General features: G+C 34.6%; 1 protein-coding gene across 2 annotated transcripts in view; it reads right to left on the reverse strand.

The window, feature by feature from the left end:
- GBE1 (1,4-alpha-glucan branching enzyme 1) overlaps positions 1 to 26,274 on the reverse strand; it is a 273,138-nt gene that overhangs the window by 156,986 nt on the left and 89,878 nt on the right. For both annotated transcript variants that reach the window (XR_010139153.1, XM_054551665.2), the window contains exons 3-6: positions 24,702 to 24,817; positions 3,458 to 3,583; positions 2,515 to 2,650; positions 45 to 135 (exon numbers count right to left, since the gene is read on the reverse strand). Coding sequence is in view for 1 of the 2 variants with exons in the window: in XM_054551665.2 (XP_054407640.2) it covers positions 45 to 135; positions 2,515 to 2,650; positions 3,458 to 3,583; positions 24,702 to 24,817 (469 nt within the window). In the remaining variant the exon portion in view is untranslated. The remainder of the gene's footprint in view (positions 1 to 44; positions 136 to 2,514; positions 2,651 to 3,457; positions 3,584 to 24,701; positions 24,818 to 26,274) is intronic.

A 26,274-nucleotide genomic window follows, 5' to 3' on the forward strand; every position in this document is an offset into this window, starting at 1 on the left:
ATTGGCTCAAAATAAAAGTGAACACAATGAGTCTCTGATTTTACCTGGAAGCTGCAAAGAAGCTTGTGATTTGGTAACCAAAGCTGGCATAGTAAGCATGCTCCATGATTGCCATCAACTGAATGCAGTTGTATCCTATATAAGGCAATGGTCAAATCTAAATTAAAAGCCACGTTTAAAAAAAAAAGTAATGGGGAAAAAAAGCATCCTTATTCCAAATACATTAAAATTTACAATCTAGAAGCTTTGGTCATCTTGAAAAGTTCTACTACTTTAACATTTTTTTGTTTGACCTTCCAACAACATTGGATAGTCTCTTAGAGCTGTATTCTGACTAGCTATCTGTCTTCATTTTAACAAGCAATAAATAATATGCAAATTTACTTAATTTGGTTTTAGCATATTAAAGATGGCAATCTCCATATGCTAAACATCAGTTACACTTGTAATATTCATACTGAAGATTATGAAAGCTAAATAAAAATAACCAATTGCATGACATATACTTTTTATTTTGACTCTATGTATTTCCATATATTTCAGTCCTTTTTTCCATATAGCATAAGAAATAGCACCGAACCCATATTTTCCACAAGGTAGCTTTTTTTTTTTTTTTTTTTTTTTTGAGATGGAGTCTCGCTCTGTAGCCTAGGCTGCAGTGCAGTGGCATGATCTCGGCTCACTGCAAACTCCACCTCCCAGGTTCAAGCAATTCTCATGCCTCAGCCTCACAAGTAGCTGGAACTACAGGTGTGTGCCACCATGCCTGGCTTTTTTTTTGTATTTTTGGTAGAGATGGGGTTTCACCATGCTGGTCAGGCTGGTCTCAAACTCCTGACCTCAGGTGATTCACCCACCTCAGCCTCTCAAAGTGCTGGGATTACAGGCGTGAGCCACCGCGCCCAGCCCGCAAGGTAGCTTTTATACAGTCAGCATTAATGCTTCTACTTTCCACTATATAATTTGCACCTAAAAAATTATTTCCAAGTTGCATATATGAATGTATGTGCACATACAAACACACATCACCTTCCTTTCTTCATCTGAATATGTTTTGTTCTAACAGTAAATAAAGTGACTCAAAAAAGTAGATATTGTGTTTTAAAAATCCATAACATTAAAAAAATTCTAATATATTTTTAATATAAGCAAATAATCAGATGAAAAAAGTATTGGTCTTAAAAAAGCTAAGAAAAACAGGTTTTTCTTCTTGAAGTATAATTTGGTAAAATGTTCGAATATGATTTCATTACTTTAGAAGTTACAGTTCTGTAACATACATAGTAAATATTCTTATTCTGCTCTCAAAGTCCAATTCATATAAGCTTTATAATTTTCTTAAGGTTTATATAAGTTCATTTTTAATGGCAGTTCATGTAACTATACAACTATACTTGTAAATACACTTATAAACAAAGATATTAGATTAGTTTCATTCTTCTGGGCTGATACCTTGTATCAAGCACAAATTTATAGTTTTATTCTTAATTTTTATGGCATTAATCATTCCTGGATTCACTTTCATTCCAGGTACTAGGCTAGACAATTCAAACACAAAGATGAATAAGAGAATCCTTGTACTGCTGAATGTTCTGCAAGAACTGTGTCATAAGCAATTTATTACTCCATAATATGAAAGAATATCTCAAATATAATAATTTAGCATAATATCTATTAATTATCATTAATACTAAATACTCTATACATTTAATTAATTTTGGTTTCTGGAACCTGACTTTACCATCACAGATAATCCATAAATAACTGAAAACTTTCACCATGGCTTACAAACCTTTCTTCTACCAAAAATTTGGACTCCCTAGCAGAAGCAGTATAATTACATGTACTTTATCCTCCTGCCTAGTCATTGAAGCAGGTGATAAATATACTGTTGTATTATTTTAAATATCATTACCTATAAAAACAACAGATTTAAAGCACACTGAATCAATAATTCAGCAACATATTCTTTACTCTCCTGCTTGTTATGAAGACAGGATCTGTGCCATTACAGTTCAACACATGAACATCTAGCAAAATGTGTCTCACATAGATATTCTATAAATGTTTGTTAAATAAGTCATCCAGGCAGGGGCCATATAAAATAACTCTGATACAAAATGAGTTCCAGGCACATTACAAATATAAGATTTTTTTCCTTAACAGATTAAAATGAACAGGCTACAGTCAATGATCACTTAAATTGATAAAGGTTTCCTCCAGTAAAAAAGTAATTATGCTTACATATTTATCTATAATTTTGGAAGTCATCAGTTCACATTACTTAAAATTGAAATTGGAATAATATCTTTAATTCTTATGCTCTAACTTATTCCATTTCTCTTTTCTATGCTATCACTATTACAGGGCAATTTGAGAAGCCTAAAATAAAATGCATTTCTAATACATATTTAATCTCCTAACACAAAAAAGAGACACTTGTAATTAGCTCTTCTAATAAGAGAACAGACTCATTAAAATTTTATCTGAATAAAAATCACAGTTATTACTTACCAAGGCCTTTGATTCTTGGTAGTACATTGCATGTAAAATGTTTATAAGAAGCTACTTTTCCTTCATGGGAAGAAATTCCCACATGAGATTCATAAATTCTTAGACTCCGTGGCTTCTTTGGTCTGGAATGCTGAAACTACAGAATATAAAATTACATATAGAGTTAAGCCAGGAATTCTGGTATGACACTACCTGATCAAGTATATTTTTAAAAAGTGGTGAATATACTCAAACACCTGGAACTATTCTTACATATAAAAGGCACCGGCTATACTCACTAAATTTTCTTTCAGGAAAAAGTCCTTATGGTCCTGCTAGTGGACCTATTTTAAAAGATAAATCATATAATAGCTTACGCCTTATCATTGAGTAAAGATTTTTTTTTTGCGCTTAGGCCTTAGAGAAAATGTAAGAGCCATGAAATACATATGTAATTATCAAATGCAAAGTATATATCAACAAACTCCAATGATTTAAAGGACAGAAAGTGAGTTCAAACAATCACAGAACACTTGTCACTAATATGGTGGTAAAAATTACCCTAGTTAATACATTCATGAGATGGTCTTCCCTATTCCGTGTTTCTAAGAACATTGATCCTAATTCAAACCCTGAGAAATACTGCACTAAAGAGTCTCTGATCAATCAGAAATTGTAGTTTAAAAAAAAACCAGTATCCCTTACAGATTAGTATATAGCAATTTAGTATTCTGTTTTCTTTAACCTCAAAAACATAGACAACACAAAAACTAACTTCTATATGTTACTGGCTACAGAAGACAGACTATGATATTCATACAGTATAGAAGGAATACTATGATGTAAAATATTCAACTGTCAGTGAAGAGAAGCATTGAACATTACTATAAAAGTTATAAAAGTAAAAATTAATTTTCCTAGAAATATTGGAACAAGAATTTATTTAAAGATTTGTTGTTCTCACTTCATATGAGTGTTCTGGATCCCAGTGTATCCAATCATAATTCACATTATCACCTTCACGAACCACATACTTCGCCCATGGTGAAATACGATACAAGATCTCTCCGCTTTTACTAGTAATAACTACCTAAAAAGAGAATGAGATGTTATTGCTTTAAAATACATCCAGAACTCTGATAATACATAATGGTTTAGGAGCACTGCTACAAGTAGGAAAGGAGGAATGATCTTAAGAATCTAGACCACCATACAGATGTGTGACCTTCAGGAACATAATTCTATCAATGTTGGTTTTCTCATCTTCTGTTACTATATCATCCTTAAAGTAACTTCCAGCTTGAACATTTTATGGCTTTCTGGCAATTTCCACCACTGCAAACCAGCCATAAGGGTGCTTACTTAAACAAACAGTAGATATACTAAAAAGACAAGAATATTATTTGGAAGCTTCTGTCAATAAATCAATCAATGGGAGCAAATCATCCTACTCCATTAAAAAAAGCAATTAGTGAGTTATATAACCATCTCTTTCATTTCCTTTCTATAGCAACTAATGAAAACATATTCAGGAAGCTAAAGAAGAAAAACAGGTTTGATTAACACTTACAACGTGCGTGCACAGACACATACAAATATTTTCCACACCTTCTCAACTTCTTTTACCTCCTATTTGCTGTATTCTTTACCATATAAACCAAACATTATCTCCTTTAATCATCCATTCACATATTTGCCAACAATATGACTACTATTTTTGATAATAAAAAATAATACTTTTTTTATTTTTTTAACTGAATCTACCATTAAGACTTAGAACTGAATAAATGATTTTGAATTTATCCAGCCATATAAATGGAACTTCCAAATGATTGAAATGATAGCTTTTTATTTATTTTATTTTTTTGAGACAGGGACTCACTCTGTCACCCAGGTGGAGCGCAGTGGTGCGATCACAGCTCACTGCAGCCTCAACCTCACAGGCTCAGGTGATCCTCCCAATTCAGCCTATCGAGGAGCTGGGACTACAGGCACGTACCACCATGCTCAGCTAATTTCTGGGGGGGCTGGGATTTTTTTTGTAGAAATGGGGTTTCTCTGTGTTGCCCAGGCTAGTCTTGAACTCCTGGGCTCAAGTGATCCTCCTGTCTCAGCCTCCCAAAGTGCTAAGATCACAGGCATAAGCCAATGCACCAGGCTGAAATTGTAGCTTTTACACAAAGTTGCCTTTTTTACTAAACTTTCTAAAAGGAGGTAGAATACAATTTTTAAAATCCAGATTAAAAGCTATATTATATCCTCATCATGGAGCAGAACGTATTCTTCAGTCTCCTCTAAGAGAAAAGATTTACTCACAATTCTTAGTAATTAAATATTTGTATAATGCCTTGTAGTTTATAAAGACTTTTACTTTCTTATCTCACTTGATTCCAGAAAATGTTTGTGACCTAAATATTAAGTGAGATTACATAAGTTGCCAGAAGTCCCAAAATAACCAAGTGGCAGAGCCAAAAGCTCAACACCGAGCTTCTGATACTCACTTCTCTTCTCTGAACAGGCTTCCACAGCACTTCCTTCAGATGCCAAAAAATAATAAATTATGGTTTATGATGGAGAGGCCAGGTAAGTGGTGAAAGGAATGTCTAACTTACATGAATACAATTATTTCTCCTTCATTATGCCTCCCACCTATTAAAGCTAATCATCGCCAGGTGTTGCTATTATTCAAGCGATTATCACAAAACATGAATCAATAAGACCAACCTACTTCAAGATTATTTTAACCTTAAAAAAAAAGTCCCTTAAGCTACCTGAATTTGTAGCATAATATAGTACAGTAATATGTTTAAGAAAGGGCCTTTTGCTCACTCATCAACCCAGAACAAGGTATGAGGAAACAAAATCCTATAAGCCAGTTTTCCGTGACTGCCACTTTGGCTAATCTATCCATCTATGCTTTCTCTGTTTTGTAAACGGCTCTATAATACCTCCAAAGGCCGATCATAAACTAATAATAATTTCTAAAGGTGTCTGTTGGCAGAGAAAATACTTGCAATTTTAAGACATGAAGAATCTACTTCATGCTGAATTTAACCCCCACATCCTTTGGAACACTAATTCATTCATCTTGCTGTACACACAAATGTCTCCAGAGGCTACTGAGTGATGGGTGTTGAATGTTGGAAGGAACAATACCTGCATGGTTCTCTGATGCTCCTATATCTTTTGCTGGGTATGCCAAGAAGGCAAGGCCCTGACCATTGTTAAGGGGAGCCGTTTCTTAGGGCTGTCCTTCTAGTGAGCAACCTTCAAGGATAACATAATGATGCCCTTGAAGACACAGAGCTGCTACAAAAGAAGGGATTCTCCAGGCTCAATATTATCCAGCTATGATGCGAACCCAACGTGTGAGCAGCAGCCATCTCGGTCATATAGTGTCACCCCTATGGGGCTTGGAGGACAAGGGGAGCCAATGAAACTATGATACCTACTGTGCCATGAGTAATAAAATAATTTTTCTCTGTTCTAGGAGTCCTGGACCAGAATCGACAATATGGTAACAGGTTAACTTCTAAGTTTGTAGGTAGGGTAAAATCAAATCACAGACTTGACAAAGGAGTATTTGCTCATTCACTGAATAATTTCAATATTTTGTTTCCAAAGGTTCTGTCTTCTGCTACTCTAACAGTCATTTCTACTAGGGTTGCTTGTTGAGTCGAGTATTTTAATTTCCCCATTTTCTCCTTCTCTCTTATTCATGGAATTGCAATCAACTGTTAAGGGAGAGCGAAGCTTTCTACCAAATCCCGAACACTGACCTGTGATTGTTACATAATAAATATCTCTACTCTTTAGCCTCTGAATTTTTCAAGTATTTTTGTTACAGTAACTTAGGTTTTTGTTACTAGTACATTTGTCTATAGTAGCTGTCTCACCTTGCTTTTCACTTTCTGTTCCTAAATTGTTGTAATCTTCATAAGCAAATAAGAGTATCATAATAAGTCTAAATAAATTTAATTTGAGAGACAATGCAAAGAGCAAAGACTATAGCCTTTATGGACTAAACTTTGCTCACAAAACTCTTTTGGTGAGGGGGAGGGTACATCCTGCATTTGTGTTATGCTCCAGTGAGTTCAAATTCCCGTCGGAAAAATTTTTAGAGAAAACTTTATGTCATTTAACTCACAACCTCAAAATGTCATCATGCTATGGAGCAAACTGAAAGAACGAACTGGCTTGACTGATCTTTCAACAATAAGTCTGGTAGCTAATGTTTAAAAGAGTTCACTTGATACTGTCAAATGGGAGGTCTGATACACTGCTAGTGTGAGTATAAAGCAGTATAAAATTTCTGAAGAGCAATCTGACAATCTGCATCAAAAATTCAGAAAAATTAATTCCAGGTCAGGCACAGTGGCTCACACCTACAATCCCAGCACTTTGGGAGGCTGAGATGGGAGGATCACTTGAGGTCAGGAATTTGAGACCAGCCTGGGCAACATAAGGAGACCTGGTCTCTACAAAATATTAATGAAAAATAAAATTAAATTAAGTTAAATTAAACGGCATGATGATGCATGCATACAGTCCTCATTAAATAGGAGGGTGAGGCGAGAGGACAGCTTGAGCCAAAGAGCTCAAGGGTACAGTGAGCTATGATCATGACACTGCACTCCAGCCTGGACAACAGAGAAAGACCCTGTCTATAAAAAAAAAACATAAAGTTAAAAGAAAAAAGTAACTGCAATGAATCAGCAATACTAATTATAAAAGCTTGCCTCATGGAAACAATCAAGAGATGAGCCCAAAAAACTACATCCTGGTCTACTAGTCTTGGTGCTACTTCTATTAGCAAAGAGAGAGTGACAGAATAATGTATAGTTGTTAAAAAATATACTATTTAAGCATATTAAAGGTTGCAGAAAAAGTCTTCTAAGTTATATGAAAGAATATATTGTATCTTTCTAATGTAAATGCACAAAAACTCACAGCCTAAAGTATTTTAGAAGATATAAAAATATCAATATGGTTACCCATGGATAAGGGGATTGTTAGTAGTTTTTATTTTCTAGCTATACGTTTTGATATTATCACTTCATTTACTGGTATAGATTCTAGATTCCAAAAATATAAGCGGTTTAGTAAGGATTACAAATATACGAATCATGTAATCACACATACATCTGCAGAGTGTGCTACTTAAGGTGTACATCTTGTGTACCTTAAGTATATTAACACATTAAGAAATACAACTTAACAAAATATATCAAATTACTTGAAAGAAATATAATAATGAAAATAATACCATAATAATACCAAATAATACCATAATAATCCTTTTTAATGAGCCAAATTATTTTTTTGAGTTACAGGAGGTTATCATCAAAAGACATTATTGGATTACATAAATAACTTAATAAAAGAAACTTCTAACTGTGCAAAAGTCAAATTAACTTAGTGAATGGTTTAAAGTCAAATTTTATTTAGAACATGTCATTTAAAACTCAAATACACAATATAAAAAACAGTAAATGTTGAAGACAAAAAAGTGTGTGTGTGTGTGTGTGTGTGTGTGTGTGTGTGTTCATTCATGCTTGGAATATATTTTAAAATGCTTCTTGCAAAACACAAATTTTCCATGTACCGGAAAACTACTGAGATAATACGTTCCTTAGGTGGCCAACAGTTTTATATAAAAACATCAGATATGTTCAGCTGGTTAGAAGTAAGTGTTAGCATATTTTGAAAGATGGTAATGAATGTAGCTGTAGGCTTCATGAAGGAAAGTGTAGCATGCTAACAGAAAATGCAGTTATTGAATCATATAATTCAAATTGCCCCAATTATACTACAAATATCTCCTAATGTTGTGAGGAGAAGCTTTTCTTTAAAAAATTTTTGCTTAAAGCAGAGTGAAAAAAAAACATATTGATCAAGATAACTATTTGATAGACTACAGGTCAAAGTGAATTATCAAACAAGTGATTTCTAATTTATAGAAAAATACTACTTCTACTTCTTTTTTATTTCACTTTTAAAATTTCAACTTTACTGAGTTATAATTAGCAAAAATTGTATCTATTCAAGGTGTAAAACAATGTTTTGATATATGTACACATAAACCCAACATATTTTAACAACATGTATATTTTTGTTTCTACCAATCAGATGAGACGATGGCCACAGAGTATTTGCCAGCTGTTAATCCTTTAATAGCTGAGTTGTCCCGAGTTCTGGAAGTTCTGGAAGAAACATGAGGGTGGTAGGAGTTGTACTCACAAAGTCCCTGAGCAGTACCTATTTATCAAATATTAAAATATTTTTATTTTAATAAGTATAGCCATACCAGCATACAATGCTGAATATCAGTATTCTGTGTGCATATATATGTGTATGTGTATTTCCAGTGAGACTGAAACACACACACACACACACACAGAGACACACAGACAGGACTAGCTAATTGTTATTTTTAGTAGAGAAAGGGTTTCACCATGTTGGCCAGGCTTATCTTGAACAACTGACCTCAGGTGATCTGCCCACGTCAGCCTCCAAAAGTACTAGGATTACAGGCATGAGCCACTGCACCCGGCCTATAATTAATTTTTAAGTAATTTGTAGAAGAGGGTGGAAGGAACATAAAAAAGAAAAAAGTAATGAAAAATTTGTAATTAAGTAGAAAAATAAGTGATATTCCAAAAGAAAAGCTAACAATTCTATCAATGACCTGAATCCCGAAGAAATAAATGTGTGTTTTTGTTATTGTTGTTGTTGTTGTTGTTGTTGTTACGGAGTTTTACTCTTGTCGCCCAGGCTAGAGTGCAATGGTGCCATCTCTGCTCACTGCAACCTCCGCCTCCCAGGTTCAAGCAATTCTCCTGCCTCAGCCTCCTGAGTAGCTGGGATTACAGGCACCTGCCACCACGCCCAGATATCTGTATTTTTTTTAGTAGAGGAGGGGTTTCACCATGTTGGCCAGGCTGGTCTCGAACTCCTGACCTCAGGTGATCCACCTGCCTCGGCCTCCCAAAGTGCTGGGATTACAGGGCTGAGCCACCACGCCCGGCCAAATGTGTGTTTTTAATAGTCTCAAATATCTAGTGTAAACATTATTTCAAAATGCATAGATAGAATTTACAATTGCTAAAACTTTAAAGTAACTTAATATAATTTAAAGTAAAGCTCATAAATTTCATTTCAACCAAACTAATCTTTTACTACTTATCCTTGTTTTTGTTTTGTTTTGTTTAAAACAGGACCTATTTGTATAAATTCTATCCACAGCTCTGCTTGTCATTTCTGCTGAGCCAATTTAACATTAATGAAGCTTATGTGAAGAGTATGTGGGCAAGAATCTCTTTGCCATTGTGTGAGGCTGAAAATGGCCTCCCAAAAGATATCCACACCCTATGCCAAGAATCTGTGAATGATATCTTCTGTGACAAAAGAAAGTCTTTGCAGATGTGATTAAAGTACATATCTGGAAATGGAGAGATTCTTACTCCATTTCCAGATTCTGCAGGGGGGCAATCACAGAGGGAGATTTTACATATAGAAGAGGAGAAGACAATGTGACCCAGGAGGGAGAGAGTGGAGTGACGAGGATACTAGTGAAGGAATGCCAGCCACTTCCAGAAGCTGAAAATGTCATGGAACACATTCTCCCCTAGAACCTCCAGAGGGACTATGGCCCTGACAACAACTTGATTTCAGCCTGGTGATACTGATTTTTAACTTCTGGACTTCAAAGCTATGAGAGAATACATTTACATTGTTTAAAGCCAACATATTTACGCAGCAGCCTTAGGAAACTAATACAGTCAATAAGGGAAAATTTGGAAACAATAATTTTTCTATGAATAAAATGGAAATAAACTTAGTTGAAATTTGTCAGTACTGGAAAGAGTTAAAAGATATAAGTTATCTTCATGAGTAGTCTAAATAATACATTTGTCTTGTGTTCATTTCCTACTCCCAAAAAGTAGACAAATATGTACTAATACATTACAGTGAACTTCACTAAACAAGGTAAGTCTCCTTGACGATTCCCAGGTAAAGCAAACTCCTTCAAAATAAACATTGCTGAGTTCCAGACTTGAGAGAAGAGCTTTTAAAAATGTGAATTTGTGTCCGGGTGTGTGGCTCACGCTTGTAATCAAAGCAATTTGGGAGGTCAAGGCAGGTGGATCACCTGAGGTCAGGAGTTCGAGACCAGCCTGATCCATATGGAGAAACCCCGTCTCTAGTAAAAATACAAAAATTAGCCAGGCGTGGTAGCAGGTGCCTGTAGTTCCAGCTACTCGGGAGGCTGAAACAGGAGAATTGCTTAACCTGGCAGGCGGAGGCTGCAGTGAGCCGAGATCACGCCACTGCACTCCAGCCGTCTCAAAAAAAAAAAAAAAAAAAAAAACCAGTAAATTTGTAATACACAGTTTTTATACCTAGCCTTCTTCCCACGTAAGTATTTTCAAAGATTAGACAAAAACAATCACTGCATACATGATGTAAATGAAGGCTCTAAATTTACCATATGGAAAAGCAAAGGGAATATTTTTTTCTACCCAATACCTGACATATTTGCTTCATTAAACAGAGATGAAACTATTTAAGTAAACAGATAATCAGTGAACCAAAAAAAATACCTATTGAAAAAATTGCATTCTGAATTTCCTAATTAGGAAGATGAAAATCAGAAACACTCTTCATCGTAACTGCTAGTTCATTGTGAACTTTGAGTTTATATTTCTATTAATGGGGAATTAAAATAAAGAGATCACTAAAATTAAATAGACCTTGATATATAAAAGACCACTTCCTGGGTGAATTTTTCTAAAACTGTACATAGTTAATCAGTAAGATTATATAAATTAGGGTAATATTTAGGCTATAAATGACATTATATATTATTTAATTAAGCCTGCTGTGGGTACCAAATAAACATAACTGTTTTCTTGAAATTATTTTAATTTTCTGTTAATTTTATCTGGATACTAAAGTTCATATATTTTAGAAATCTCTTTCTTTGCCTCATAATTTAGTTCATAGTTTTCAATTAATCAAATAAACTTATACAAGACATATGCATATAAAATCATCCTTGTGAGGCTCTTTACATCTACAATGTTCAGGAATTGAGAGAGGTGGATAGAGAGAGATTAAATGATTAGATTAAGCCCCTGAGCTCTTATATTATGCAAGACTGGACACTATACAGGAGAAAAGAAGATATCCTGGCTAGTAGCTTAACTAAAAAAGGATAGAAATTAGTTGAACTTCTAAAGCAATAACCTATAGATCAAATTTCACTAGCTACCATTATTTTAGATTTCTTATTTTAAAACATGCCATCATAATGTATTTTTTTTCTTTAATAAAAAACAAGAAACCTTTCCAAGGTTGAATCCATAGCAACAGCTTGAATAGGATAAAGGGTTTCTCTAACAAAAATAAATACTTACAAATCATAATTTTAAAACTTCATTAAAGGAAAAGACTGAGTATATTAGCTATGAAAAATAAATCTGTAATGTGATACAAATGAGTGTCAGATCAGTTTATACAAAACTTTGGGATAACAGACACCAATGTATAGAACAAAAAAAAAAAGACTATTTTTGAGGTATAATACACATAGCTTCTTTGTCCCTGACAACACCAATTAGAGAATTATAAATATATTACAATCTCATTTCTGTAATACTTACACATGAGAAAGAAGAAACTGCAGAATATTGTGAAAGTAAATAAAGGTCAGTAGTCACTTCTAAAACCAGGTCCTGACTTAGAACGATTTAGAGAGACAGAAGCTTCCGCACCTGTAAAAAGGAGTATTATCCCCCAAGGTTTATACCCTAGTTCCCCTATCTTCTAGCCTAGTTAAGGAGTATTACAATTGTAATATGTTTTTCTTTCTCTGTTTTTCTACTGAGGCAAATCTTTAAAGAAATAAAGAAACAACTAAGCAGGACTGATAGAGTGTTTGCTTCATTTCAAGTACATTACCTGAACAAAAACCTTACAAACTGAGGTCGCTACAAAAAGACAAAGCCCAAAGGGATTATTTGAGATTTAGGAAGCAGGCATTGAAAACGATATCCCTGAACAAGTGAGAATAACCACTCCTAAGTGAAAAGAAAAGGAACAATGCTGAGATGTTGTAATCATGTAAAGATTGATTAGGTGTCTTAGACTAGAAAACAAATGAATTACACATGATACAAAAATATGGGATTTAAACATCAAAGATATTGAAAGATCAATATCGTAATAAAAGAAAAAGACTATGAAAAGGAGAAAAAATCAGTGAGTTTTCATTACTGAAAGAGTGTGCTTCAAAGAGACTCATCCATGTGCAGTGAAGGTTAGAATTCTATTAAGTAAACAGAGTTATAATCTGGTATAAAGCCAATAAAAAAAATCTAAGAAGTATTTTCAGAAGTGATAGGATAGGGAAAGCACTATCATAGGATGAGTTGAAGTTCTTTTAAAAATATTTTATTAAGTATAATTACAAAAGTCTATGTGGTGATAAATTCAATCATTTGAAGAAAAAAATATGATTCCTAAGCAATCATTCTTTTTTTATTTTTTTTTTATTTTTTTTTTAGACAGTCTCACTCTGTCACCCAGGCTGGAGTGCAGTGGCATGATCTTGCCTCACTGCAACCTCCGCCTCCCAGGTTCAAGGGATTCTTCTGTCTCAGCCTCCCAAGTAGCTGGGACTACAGGTGCATGCCACCACGCCCGGCTAATTTTTTTATTTTTTTGTGTGTTTTTAGTAGAGGCAGGGTTTCACCATATTGGCCAGGTTGGTCTTGAACTCCTGAGCTAGTGATCCACCCACCTTGGCCTCCCAAAGTGCTATGATGACAGGTATGAGCCACCGCACCCGGCCCCTAAGCAATCATTCTAAGTGCCATTGCAATGAAGTAAAATATAAAGCATGGAGGGAAAAAAAAGAAATAACTCAACCCCTAAAAGAAATCCAGAGAAGTTCTGAAGACTACACACAGAATACATAATTCTAAAAATTATAGGATCTTTTAAGAAAACATACAATTACCTATTCAATAAACATTAAGACTATTACATCCAAGAATATAGTTAATGACTATTAAATAAACAGTTAATGATGAGATGAATTCCTCTTGAATCTTTAAATACTCTTTACAAATTAAGGTCTCACAGGTTGGAACACTATCATTCTTTTCTCTCCTTTCTTCTACAAAAAATCTGTATTTTGCCAGGTATAGGTGATATTAGAGGAAAAAGAACTGGAAATAGATATGTATGTACAATGATGAAAGTAAATACAACCAACAAGAAATAAGAAAGCGATGAAATAGTTTGTATTATGGGAAAGAGATAATGACTACCAGTGAGAAGTAGCACTAGATATGCATTTGGATAATTTCTTGTCAATTGATTTTTTTTAACAGCATTCCAGTAAGTTATAAAAGATGGTCAAGAATTGGAGTGACCTTTGGATAATGGACTCAGGCACTGGAGGTGGAAACAGTGATGTTGGGAAGAAACAGTGGTAAATAATAGGATTCTACACAATAAAGCCTGTTACTTTCATCCTTCCTTGTTCAGATATATCTAAATATTTAAACATAAATGCCCCCATCTTGTGTAGATAAAGCAAAAGCACAAGGCAGCAAACTTTGAGCTTGATCTCTAAATGTGACAACCCCTCTGGAAAAGTAGAGAAAACTACTGAATAAACTAGTGAATATAATTCAGTCAATAAAGAACAGGTCTGGGAATTACTCACCCGACCAATGAGTGAGGCATAGGGAATATTCATCAGATGAGACGCAGTGACCTATGGCTGACTGTTTAAAAAAAATTGTATGTTCATGAGAACATATAATTTTCAATTTGAGCACTAGTCACGTGGGGAAATGTAATGCTACTGACATATTAGGATGGATAAAGATGAACATACTGAGGTGCAAAAAAAAACACACACACATACACTAAACCACACACTTTAAATTGAAAAAAGTTAAACATTAATTTTGACATTTAACATAAACTTAACTGGGATATTCAATAAAAGAACCCAGCTTAAACATAAATGTTTAAATCATGAATGAGATTGTATAGTATGTACTTTATCAGGAGAAAAAGGTTATTTCCTGTAGGTATACCTTTATTCATTATTATTTGAAGGTATACTTGGCCAAAGTGCAAATACTTTTATTAAACATAACCAAAAATAATGCCCACCTAAACAGTCACAAACTGTAATTTTCTTCCTTTTTCTGGCACAGCAGTGAAAGATCAAATACCAAACAAAAGCTCTCTTGAAAAAAAAATCGGATGACTACATAATTTAGAAGAAAAAAGCATGAAACATTTTTATTTTTTAAAAAAAGTATTTCTAAAGAAAAATTTTCCAGACTTTATAATCATATTTAAAATATACTATGCCCACATTGAAGGAAGAAAGAAAAAAAGATGATAAAATACAACATATTTCACAGTACACAGATACAAGAAAAGTAAGTTTGCTAATACATTTAAAGTATCTATGGAATCAATGTTTACATTAAGGGATCAATCAGGAAACAGAACTTTATGGACAGTATAATTTTTTAGATAATGGTGATTCATTTGTACAAGCATTAAATAAACAGAGAAAAAGAATGCTTTTTATAATTATTTTTCTAAAATGTATCCCACAACCTGTCACATTAAACACTTGTTGAGATTGATTTGTATAACTCCGTCGTGCCTGGAATACAAACATTTTCCCCTTTAATTCAGTAAGAATATATTAGGCTTTTATATGTATCTTTGACAGCAGTTTTCAACCCTGAAAGCAGTAGGAACTCCTAAAGAATATCTTAAAGATGCCTGAGCCTGATTTCTAACCACTGCTACCATCCTATCAATTGTTCTTGATTCAGATTTTGTGACCTGAAATCTAGTGCTTTAGGAGATAAAAGCTAGACCTGAGAAGGTAAAAGACAGAGTAGCTACAAGTACCAGTGTTCCAGTAATAAAATGATAGATGTTTATTTTTAAAAAATAATAAATTATCATAAAGGAAAGAAAACATCAGGTTACAGGGAATATATTTCCTAAAACCCTGGTAATAATACTTTTGCAAATCATAAATATTTTGCAATAAAATTTGTCTCAATCTCTACTTTGCATTTTAAATGTATTTATGTTTTAACAAAAATTTACAATTATATTTAATCCTTCATTGCCTAATCTTCCTACTAATTTATTTATTTTTTTAATTTTATTTATTTATTTTTTAGACGAAGTTTGACCCTTGTTGCCCAGGCTGGAGTGCAATGGTGCAATCTCGGCTCACTGCAACCTCCACCTCCTGGGTTCAAGCGATTTTCCTGCCTCAACCTACCGAGTGGCTGGGATTACAGGCATGCCCCATCACGCCCAGCTAATTTTTGTATTTTTATAGAGACCTGGTTTCTCTATGTTGGTCGGGCTGATCTCGAACTCCTCACCTCAAGTGATCCACCCACCTAGGCTTCCCAAAGTGCTGGGATTACAGGTGTGAGCCACCGCACCCGGCCCTTCCTACTAATTTATTCTTCTCAAATAATAAAATTTAAATATCTTTATAAAGTTAAGTTAATCTCACTTAAATCATTGAAGACTTCCATGCTGGCTCAGAAATTTATCCATCTGTGGTCCTGAGCATACCTATGATTGTTCTTAAACTCACATCATTTATTTATGAAAAAGTTTCCACCATACTTGGGAATGCTGTCATAAAAGAGTCTGGTAAATTTACTCAAGCTTCTGATCTTACCCTGTTGTTCTAACCCATCAATATTTTTTAAATTTCCCAATTTCCATACTATGTATCACATCAATCATTTTGCCAAACATTAACAGTTTTGTCAAAAAAAAAAGAAAGTTATCAATGTTACTTTAAATGCCATTACTAAAACTTGATACTTTTCTTCTCAATACATAACTTTTATTTTAAAATTGTAGCAGATATTGGCTCTTCAGTCAGTCAAACTGCCTTTCTGCATTCTTTGTATTAGAGAGCATGGAAAGCTTAAAATCACATTCTTCTCACTCCCTTGCAGCTAGATTTCAACACGGTTAATGAACTCATAGAAGAAACGGAAGCTAGATTTCAACACGGTTAATGAACTCATAGAAGAAACGGCAGCTAGATTTCAACACGGTTAATGAACTCATAGAAGAAACGGCAGCTAGATTTCAACACGGTTAATGAACTCATAGAAGAAACGGAAGGAAGACGCAAGTACATGACGTAGATCACACAGGGATCAATCGTTTTTGCCTGAGAACGCAGAGTGATGCTTAATCTAATAAAATCCATTATCTACATAGTCACAAAGAGTGGAAAACTCAAAGATAACTATCGAGCTGATACGGAAGTGCTAGGAAGGGAAAAGTATGGTCCCTTTAAATAATACAGAAGAGGGAAGGAAAGTGCTGGGTAGAGAAAGCTGGGTCCCTGGCTAGGGCTCCACTCCCATGGACCTAGGGGAGGACAAGCACTCCTGCCTTCCAGCCCAAATGTTGCATTTTCCAATACCACCCTGGCCTGCCATGAACCATCATGGGCCCATAAAAAAAAAACCCAAGACCCCAGCAGGCAGACACACAGGTGGCCAGACATCGAGAGGACCACATCAGCGTAAGCAGCTGGAGGGCAGGAGGACGTGGAGGGGGCATGCCAGCTGAAGAGCACCCTAACAGACACCAGCACGTCCGCAGGCCATATACTGGTGGGACAAGGCAGAGTTTGGCCGGGGCAATCTGAGGAGAGCCAGAGCCACTGAAGGGCCCAAGTGCAGGGGAAAACCACCTCCCTACTAGCTCTGCCATCAGCAGAGAGCTACCTCCACTCAATAAAATCTTGCACTCATTCTCCAATCCCAGATGTGATCCTATTCTTCTAGTACACCAAGGCAAGAACCCGGGATACAGAAAACCCTCTGTCCTTGTGACAAGGTAGAGGGTCTAATTGAGTTGGTTAACACAAGCAGCATATAGACAGCAAACTAAAAGCACACGGTAGCACACGCCCGTTGGGGCTTCATGAGCTGTAAACATTCACCCCTAGCCACTGCCGTGGGGTTGGAGCCCCACAGCCTGCCCGTCTGTGAGTTCTCGCAGAGGTTTGAACAGCAGGGCACTGAAGTAGTGAGCCACACCCCCATCGCGCACCCTGTGAGGGGGACAAGGGAACCTTTCCCATTTCAATGTCATCATTAATTCGTTCATGACACTAATAATTTCTATTTGTACCTTCCTACACATAATTATGTGCACATTCGGAATCAGCTTTTTCATGAGAAATAATCATAAAAAGGGGCTGTGCATGGAAAAAAAAATTTTCTCCGTGCATTTGGTTTCAAAATTCAAATTTTAAAATTTATTTTTTATAAGCAGAGTTTATTACAGTTATCATGCAAAAAGACACAGAAGTTGGCAATCCCTAGGAATGCTAGGGGCAGAGAGGATGAAGAGGAGGGGGAATCTGTATTTCAACTAAGATGAGAAGCAGTACTCTTTATGAAAAATAAGAAGAACATAATTTGACTTAACCTAGGACCTCATTCAGAAGAACACAACACATCTGGAATATCAGAAAGTTTGGAATCAAAGTAAGTTTGAGAGAAGAAGTGGAATAGGGTTCACATGAGCAAAGCTGGAGGCAGAACCTGGATTGAAGGCTTAAAGAACGGTAAGGAAATGGCAGAGCCTGGAAAATTAAATGGCAAAAAGAGAAAACTTGAATGTGTCAAAAAAAAAACCAAAAAAACAAAAAAACCTGCCAGCACTACGAAGACAAATAGTACAGATAGGTCCAAACCTGAGAGCAGCTGGGCCTCAAATGCCCCAACATTTTGAAAAGAAAAAGAAAACCAACAAAATTTCTTCAGATGTTAAAATTATTTTTATATAATAACTCATTAATTTTAAAATGAGTTCATGTCTCAGGATCAAATGGAAAGAGGTGCTGCTCAGCTGAGAACAACGTGTTCATGAGATTGCTTATAGTCTATTCACATGAACAGACATTTGCAAAAATCACCCACTGTAATTACCAGTGCAAAACATTACAGATTATTTCATTATTATTATCACTTCAAACCTCTCAACATGACTGTAAATGTGACTTCTTAAGTCAATGACATAGAATTAATTGGCAATCACAAACTAACTATATTTAGCATAATGATAGAGTAAACCTTGTTTAATATAAATATGCAAATGTCAATGGCATTGTTATTTACAAAGGCAACAAACAAAAGCCATCACCTGTATATTCTTCAATTTATATTATTTCATTACATTCTAGTTTGTATATGAAATAATGCCTATTCTGAGAGAATTTTTTAATTCAAAGGAAGTTTGCAACAGTGTTTCATAATAGTAATACACATTTATATATACACACATATATATTCACATACATTATTACACTACACATCCATTTAATTTCTGTAGGTTGAAGTAGTGTTTTTAACCTCTTAGAAATGCTGATTAAATAAATTCTTTAAGTAATTTATGAAAATTAAACAAATGAAAATTACTAGATTGATGTTAGACATGAGACTTGTTGGCCAGGCGCGGTGGCTCACGCTTGTAATCCCAGCACTTTGGGAGGCTGAGGCAGGCGGATCACCAGGTCAGGAGATCGAGACCATCCTGGCTAACACGGTGAAACCCCGTCTCTACTAAAAATACAAAAAAATAAGCCAGGCATGGTGGCAGGCACCTGTAGTCCCAGCTACTCGGGAGGCTGAGGCAGGAGAATGGCGTGAACCCGGGAGGCGGAGCTTGCAGTGAGCCGAGATCGCACCACTGCACTCCAGCCTGGGCGACAGAGCGAGACTCCGTCTCAAAAAAAAAAGACATGAGACTTGTTAAACTAAAATAACCTACTGTTAGCTCTTGTAAACATTTTCTTTCTACATTACATGCAAGTGGTCTTCTTGGGATATGTTAATGGTTAATTTTAAATTTTAAAACTCAAGCACTTCTTTATAATCTGTAGGCAAAGTTACAAAGGAGTACACAATAAAAACAAAAACCACATCCAGCAAAACACTCAACATTGTTGAACAATTTACAGGGTAAATTCAGAGCACTTCTATGACCCAAATGCAGGAAGCAGGGAGGGTAGAAAATGAACATTTTGTTCTTCTAAGCAGTGGTAATGAAGGTGGAGCCCTGATTTTAATACCTCAAGAAAACATACAATTGTTATAGAATTATGTTAGCTATTATAAGAAACAGACTTGAGTGATCAAGAATAAGTATATTAATAAATTTTATTTCTTTTTATAATATTCATATCAAAGTAGAATGCTTAGCCAGAATAAATATTAATTTATACCTTGTAGACATCACTCTATTAATATGCTTAGGCAGAATAAATATTAATTTATACCTTGTAGACATCACTCTATTAATAATGGGTATGGACTTGATTCTTCAAGTAACTAACATAATAATGCACCTTTTGAGATTTGCATGATATGTTAGGAGGGGTGCAGCAAACTGAAGACTAATAGGCACAGTATAATCATATTTTTATGATAATAAAAAGCATATAAATACAGGAAGGCAGAGGACAAGGGCAAGGACAGTTTACAAATGCCTAAAAACTGATGAGCAAGAATACCCATAAAATCTATCAAGAGTGGATGGTAGCCTGGAGGGCCAGGCCATTAATGATTATAAGAAGCGCTATTTTTCTTTCCATATATTTTTAATTAAGTCCTATTTTTTAAACAGGCATTATGAATCATGTTGCACAATTACAGAAAAAGTAAAACTGACTCTCTTCAACTAAAAATAAAGGCATTTCAAAGATCAAAATAAAAAGTTTTCCTGGGTTGAAACACATGTCAAATGTCCTGTTGTTTTCCACACATCTCAAGAAATATACATGTGCATATATGTATGAAAGTTTAACTTTTTATTAATGTAAAAAATCTCCAAGGAAAATCTATTCCAGAGAAAAATATTATTTTAAAATCTGTATGTTCAGGAAACTATGTAAACTGAAAATTTGAAAAGAACAATTTCAACTCAACCAAAATGCCATGCCTTGGCTTTCCAAAAGAGGGAGACGTAACTCCACTGCCACAAACATATCAATGTGATACATAAATGATCTACTCAAATACAGAACTTATTGAGAAAATAATTTTAGGGAAAAACTCTAAATTATGTGTTTATTTTAGCCTTATGATTTTAATTGCCTAAAAAGCACAGTTAAATCTATGAAAAAATATCATGATCTACAATAATAAAATGAAAGCTGTTCCAGCTCCTTCACAGAGAGCTCAATTGTAGAATAAAAATGTGACAAAAGACTTATAGTATTTAGATTTTGAAAAACAGGTTTAGAGATGAGAGATGTCAGTTACTAAAATTTGTACCTTCTGATTGTTATTTGAAAATTAAAATTTAGTATTATTCTGAACTAGAGACAGAATGCTACTCATTTCTTACAATGATTATTAAAATTCTCTTATTTCCTTGAGCAGTGGTTTGTTGCTCTTGTTGAAGAGGTCCTTCACATCCCTTGTTAGCTGTATTTCTAGGTATTTTATTCTCTTTGTAGCAATTGTGAATGGGAGTTCATTCATGATTTGGCTCTCTGCTTGTCTATTGTTGGTGTAAAGGGCTTGTGATTTTCGCACATTGATTTTGTATCCTGAGACTCCACTGAAGTTGCTTATCAGCTAAAGGAGTTTTGGGGCTGAGATGATGGGGTTTTGTAAATATAGAATCATGTCATCTGCAAACAGAGACAATTTGACTTCCTCTCTTCCTTTTTGAATACCCTTTATTTCTTTCCCTTGCCTGACTGCCCTGGCCAGAAGTTCTAATACTATGTTGAATAGGAGTGGTAAGAGAGGGAATCCTTGTCTTGTATCAGTTTTCAAAGGGAATGCTTCTAGCTTTTGCCCATTCAGTACGATATTAGTTGTGGGTTTGTCATAAATAGCTCTTATTATTTTCAGGTATGGTTTATCAATGCTTATTTTATTGAGAGTTTTTAACATGAAGGATGTTGAATTTTATCAAAAGTCTTTTCTGCATCTACTGAGATCATCATGTGGTTTTTGTCTTTGGTTCTGTTTATGTGATGGATTACATTGGTTGATTTGCATATGTTGAACCAGCCTTGCATCCCAGGGATGAAGCTAACTTGATCATGATGGATAAGCTTCTCTGATGTGCTGCTGGATTCGGTTTGCCCGTATTTTATTGAGGACTTTTGCATTGATGTTCATCAGGGAAATCATTCTACTATAAAGACACATGCTCATATATGTTTACTGCAGCACTATTTACAATGGCAAAGACATGGAACCAACCCTAATGCCCATCAATGACAAAGTGGATAAAGACAATGTGGTACATATACACCACGTAATACTATGCACCCATAAAAAGAAATGAGATCATATCCTTTGCAGGGACATAGATGAAGCTGGAAGCCATCATTCTCAGCAAACTAACACAGGAACAGAAAACCAAACACTGCGTGTTCTCACTCATAAGTGGGAGTTGAACAATGAGAACACACGGACACAGGGAGGAGAACAACACACACCAGGGCCTGTTGTGGGGTGGGGGTGAAGGGAGGGAACTCAGAGAATGGGTCAGTAGGTGCAGCAAACCACCATGGCACACGTATATCTATGTAACAAACCTGCACGTTCTTCATGTGTATCCCAGAACTTAAAGTAAAATCAAAATAAAAAATGAAAATAAAGCTATATTAATCAAAAATAATAATAATTAAGATAACAAGTATACACTGGTACTGCTCAAGCAAAGCAGAATGTAGGGTGAGCCAGTAATAAAAGTACTTACTGTATTGAGTTCTTATAATGAGTCAATGACAAAATATATCTAAATTAGTTAGCTGTTAATGGGAAACATTCAGTAAGTGGTAGCTGCTTATGTTGGTATTTTTCATGCCTCCTGCTTTGGCTAACAAAGCAAAAAAAATCGATGAGCTGTTTATTCTTATCTTTTAATAGATGATGCTGGGTCTAGTAATGAGATAATGAGTGTTTAATAATATAATCATACAGAGCTCTCTTTGAGAGGGAAAGGAGCTTTATGTCTATTTAGTTATGTTTACTATAGTGATTCTCCACCAAAAGAAGGAAAATCTGTTTTTCAAATTTAAAAACTTGAAACAGCCCATCACGCCTCTTCCACACACCTAGCTCCTTAGCTTGATAGTTACTTCCACAGAAAGCTGATTCTACTGAGTGGACTGTGTCCTAGCTCTTAGGCTTGTTGGAGCAGATAAAAATTAAAAATAACTAATTTATTAGATTATTTCCTTAAAGGCGGTAATTTTTAAAATTCTGATTCCCTATGCATATTACAATACCGGATACACAGAAGATATTCAATACATATTTGTTGAACTAGTGAAAATACGAATAAATAGCACTCGGCAGCTAAAAATCAACCTTATGAGGTGATAGACTGTAGTGTAACCCTGCAACCGAAGCTCCACCATGATTGGGAACTTCCCTGTGCTTCAACTAGAACATTTGAGGGTCACACAATCAAGGAGTTCAGAGATTTCACAGCTGCAGCTGGTGCCAAGGAGCTGTTTGCTATTTAGATTGGTTCTCTTAGTCAATTGATTGTAACAAGTACAAATTCAGTAAAGTTAATCTGCCAATTATCTCAAAAAAATAAAAAGGAAAAAGGCAGAAAAAATTTCTGCAACACTTTTTAAAACGTAGTAAGTTCAGTTCTCAAAAAAAGTTCCGAACCTAAAATAAAGGTTAAAAAAACAGCCATTAAGACCTAAAGCAGCAATGAAAACAGTAATAGTTGCCGTGCCACAGTTTCTATAAAATTAGCCCTTATAATGTGTCGAAGAATCAAATTGTTTGATTTACTTCTTCAAAGACTGAGTCTCCAAATGGCTTTAACACTCAATAAATATTTTTTGAGTGTCTACTCTGCCAGGCACTGTTCAAAGAATTGAGAGTATACAGGAGTAGGAAAAAAAACAAAACAAAACAAAACACAGCAAAGGCCATGCTCTTGTGGAGCTTATACTGACATGGAAAGGGGACTATTTATATTGAATTTTAATTCCTCTTATCATATACTATCAGTATTTTTCTCTTTTTTACTATAGATTAAAAAGAACCTTGACTGCCATCTCTTGCTAAAAGTCTTATTACAAAAAATACTCTTCTCTGCTTACTATTATTATGTGTGGCAATATATTATTAAATTTTACATACACTTACAATTTCATTATTTATAAAATATTTTTAACAACCTACAAAATAAACATACTGTGCATTTTGATTTAATATATTTAAGTAACTCTGAGTTAATATTGTTAAATACCAATAAAAACAACAACTCAATCATAGGATTTATTATGGTAAATGTCTAAGGAAGGAAGACACAAGGGACATGGAAATATTATATAATTATATGACCATGGAATAAAATCAAGTAAGTGTGAAAAGATTTAGATCGCTTCTCTTGTAATCAAATGCCTTAAATCTGTAATCCAGACTTTGGAGCCCATCCTTCAGACATCCCTTGATGAGACAAGAGCAGCCAACTCTAACTGCTCTGCAGACCTTGAATGCAAAACCACATGGTCAACGAAAGCAGAGGGAGTGTGGAGGATGCTCAGCCTGCCTCCAACAGGGAGACCCCTGGGCTAATTCAGGTGGCTTTATCACAGAAGAATATGATGAACAAGACCGCACCACCACCATGTCAGAGGCCAGAAAGAGGAAGAAGCAGAAGCAGCAGTATCCAAAATGCATGAGCGTCCAACACAGCATCCCCTCCCACATCAATTTCATCCGATCTCTTTACAGATAAAAATCCTCTCTACGTTGGCTGATTTCTGAAGACAGGTTTCATTTTTCCATTAAACTTTCTGTATCCCAAGCTAAAGTTTTACAATTACTCAAAATCACTTTTAATATATCATTTCTTATATAAAGTTTCCAAACTTGTGATAATAATACAACTAAGTTTGGTTCCTTACCAGCCAAACAATTGTAATCTAACCCAATTCAACTCATCAAGACCTTCTCCTAAATTTTCCTCTATTTGTACATTTAGACTGTTTCTCCCACAATTATCATGCATCAGTTGTACATTCTAATAGTTTAAATGAAACTTGGCAAACAAGATAAAAAGAAAATGATAAGTTCAAGAAAAAATAGGAGGGAGGAAAGTACCTTTAATTTGGATCCATGAGGCACGAGTACAGATTTATTCTGCTTTGGTGGGATATACAGCTCCCATTTTCCATAGTCCAGTTTTTTATACGGGTACGAAAATGGATTCCAACCATCTAAAAAAATAAAGAAGATCAGTTAACAACAGCATGATAGGACTAATAGTTAATGAATTTCAAGAAAAACAAAATACTGCTTTACTTGCATAAAAAATCAAATTGTCTAAAAAAATCATTTTCTAAAGTGTTAGTCAAAATACTGGTAGTTTAGAAAAGGCAGGTTATTCTTAATTTATTTATAAAAAATGCATTTTAAAGTGTGCTTTTGCATTTTATAATTAAATTAAGACTATAACATTTTCAGTTGTGGTTTCAACTCTAATACTTCTGTCAATAAACAGAATGCAAAAGAAAATGATGGATCCTTTCTTTAGAAAACGCCATCAACAAAGAGACATATTATGAACAAACAGAAATGTACATGCCATGGTAGAAAAATAATGAAAAACCATTAAAATCATATAACATTTACTGAATTTCATAAGAGTGTGACAGAGCTGACATAAAATCTAAAGAAATGCCTTAAGCAAGAAAGGTAGAAGGTTATATAAAGTATAGGAAGTAAAGAAAAGGTGGAATGCAGACATGGAAGAAAGTAAAACAAACAAGAGCAGACTCACACACACCAAACTTATCATAAGGGAGACATTAAAAACCAGTGAGTAAAGGACACACTATTTAAAAAGTGGTGCTGGAACAATTGGTTATCCTTATGAAAATAAAATAAAATAGATCTCCACCAACTAATATGTCCCCAAATCATTTGAACATGGATTAATACTTATACATGATAGGCAGAACCATAAAATGCTTAGAAGAAAATACAGACAAATATATTTACAATATTGGAGTATAAAAGGTTCTTTAAGTAAAATATTTTTAAAACTATAAAACTTTAAGACTGATAATTCCGACCATTAAAACTATAAACTTGTCACCATAAATAGATGAATCGATAGACTGACAAGACAAGCTATAAATTGGGAGAATACATTTGTAATGAATATACCAAAAGAGAGAGAGCATCCATAATACATGAAGAACATTGTAAGTCAATGAGACAAAACAAACCAAGAGAAAAATTGACAAAAAATATATTCAGGAGAGGACACTTGAAAGGCCAATAAACATGTAATGATACTCAAGCTCACTGTTTAATCAAACAATCACAAATTAAAACAACAATAAGATATCATTTCGCACTCAGGACACTGGCAAAAATTAAAAGTTTAAAAATATCATCTAGTCAGCAACGATATAAAACATTGCTGCTGAGCGTATCATTGGTAAAAACAACTTGGTATCATATGTGATGCAAAATTGAAGATATCTTAACCCCATAGCCCAAAAGATTATTCCCTGAAGAATCTTTTGTCATAGCCAAAAAACTGGAAGCTATCAAAATTTCAACAGCCACAATATGGGTAAAACGTTGTAGTATAATTAAACAACTGGATGCTATACAATGGTATAAAATGAATGGATTATAGTACCAACATATGCAAATATTCCAC

This window comes from Pongo abelii, chromosome 2 (assembly GCF_028885655.2).
Source record: "Pongo abelii isolate AG06213 chromosome 2, NHGRI_mPonAbe1-v2.0_pri, whole genome shotgun sequence".
NCBI classification, from domain to species: domain Eukaryota; kingdom Metazoa; phylum Chordata; class Mammalia; order Primates; family Hominidae; genus Pongo; species Pongo abelii.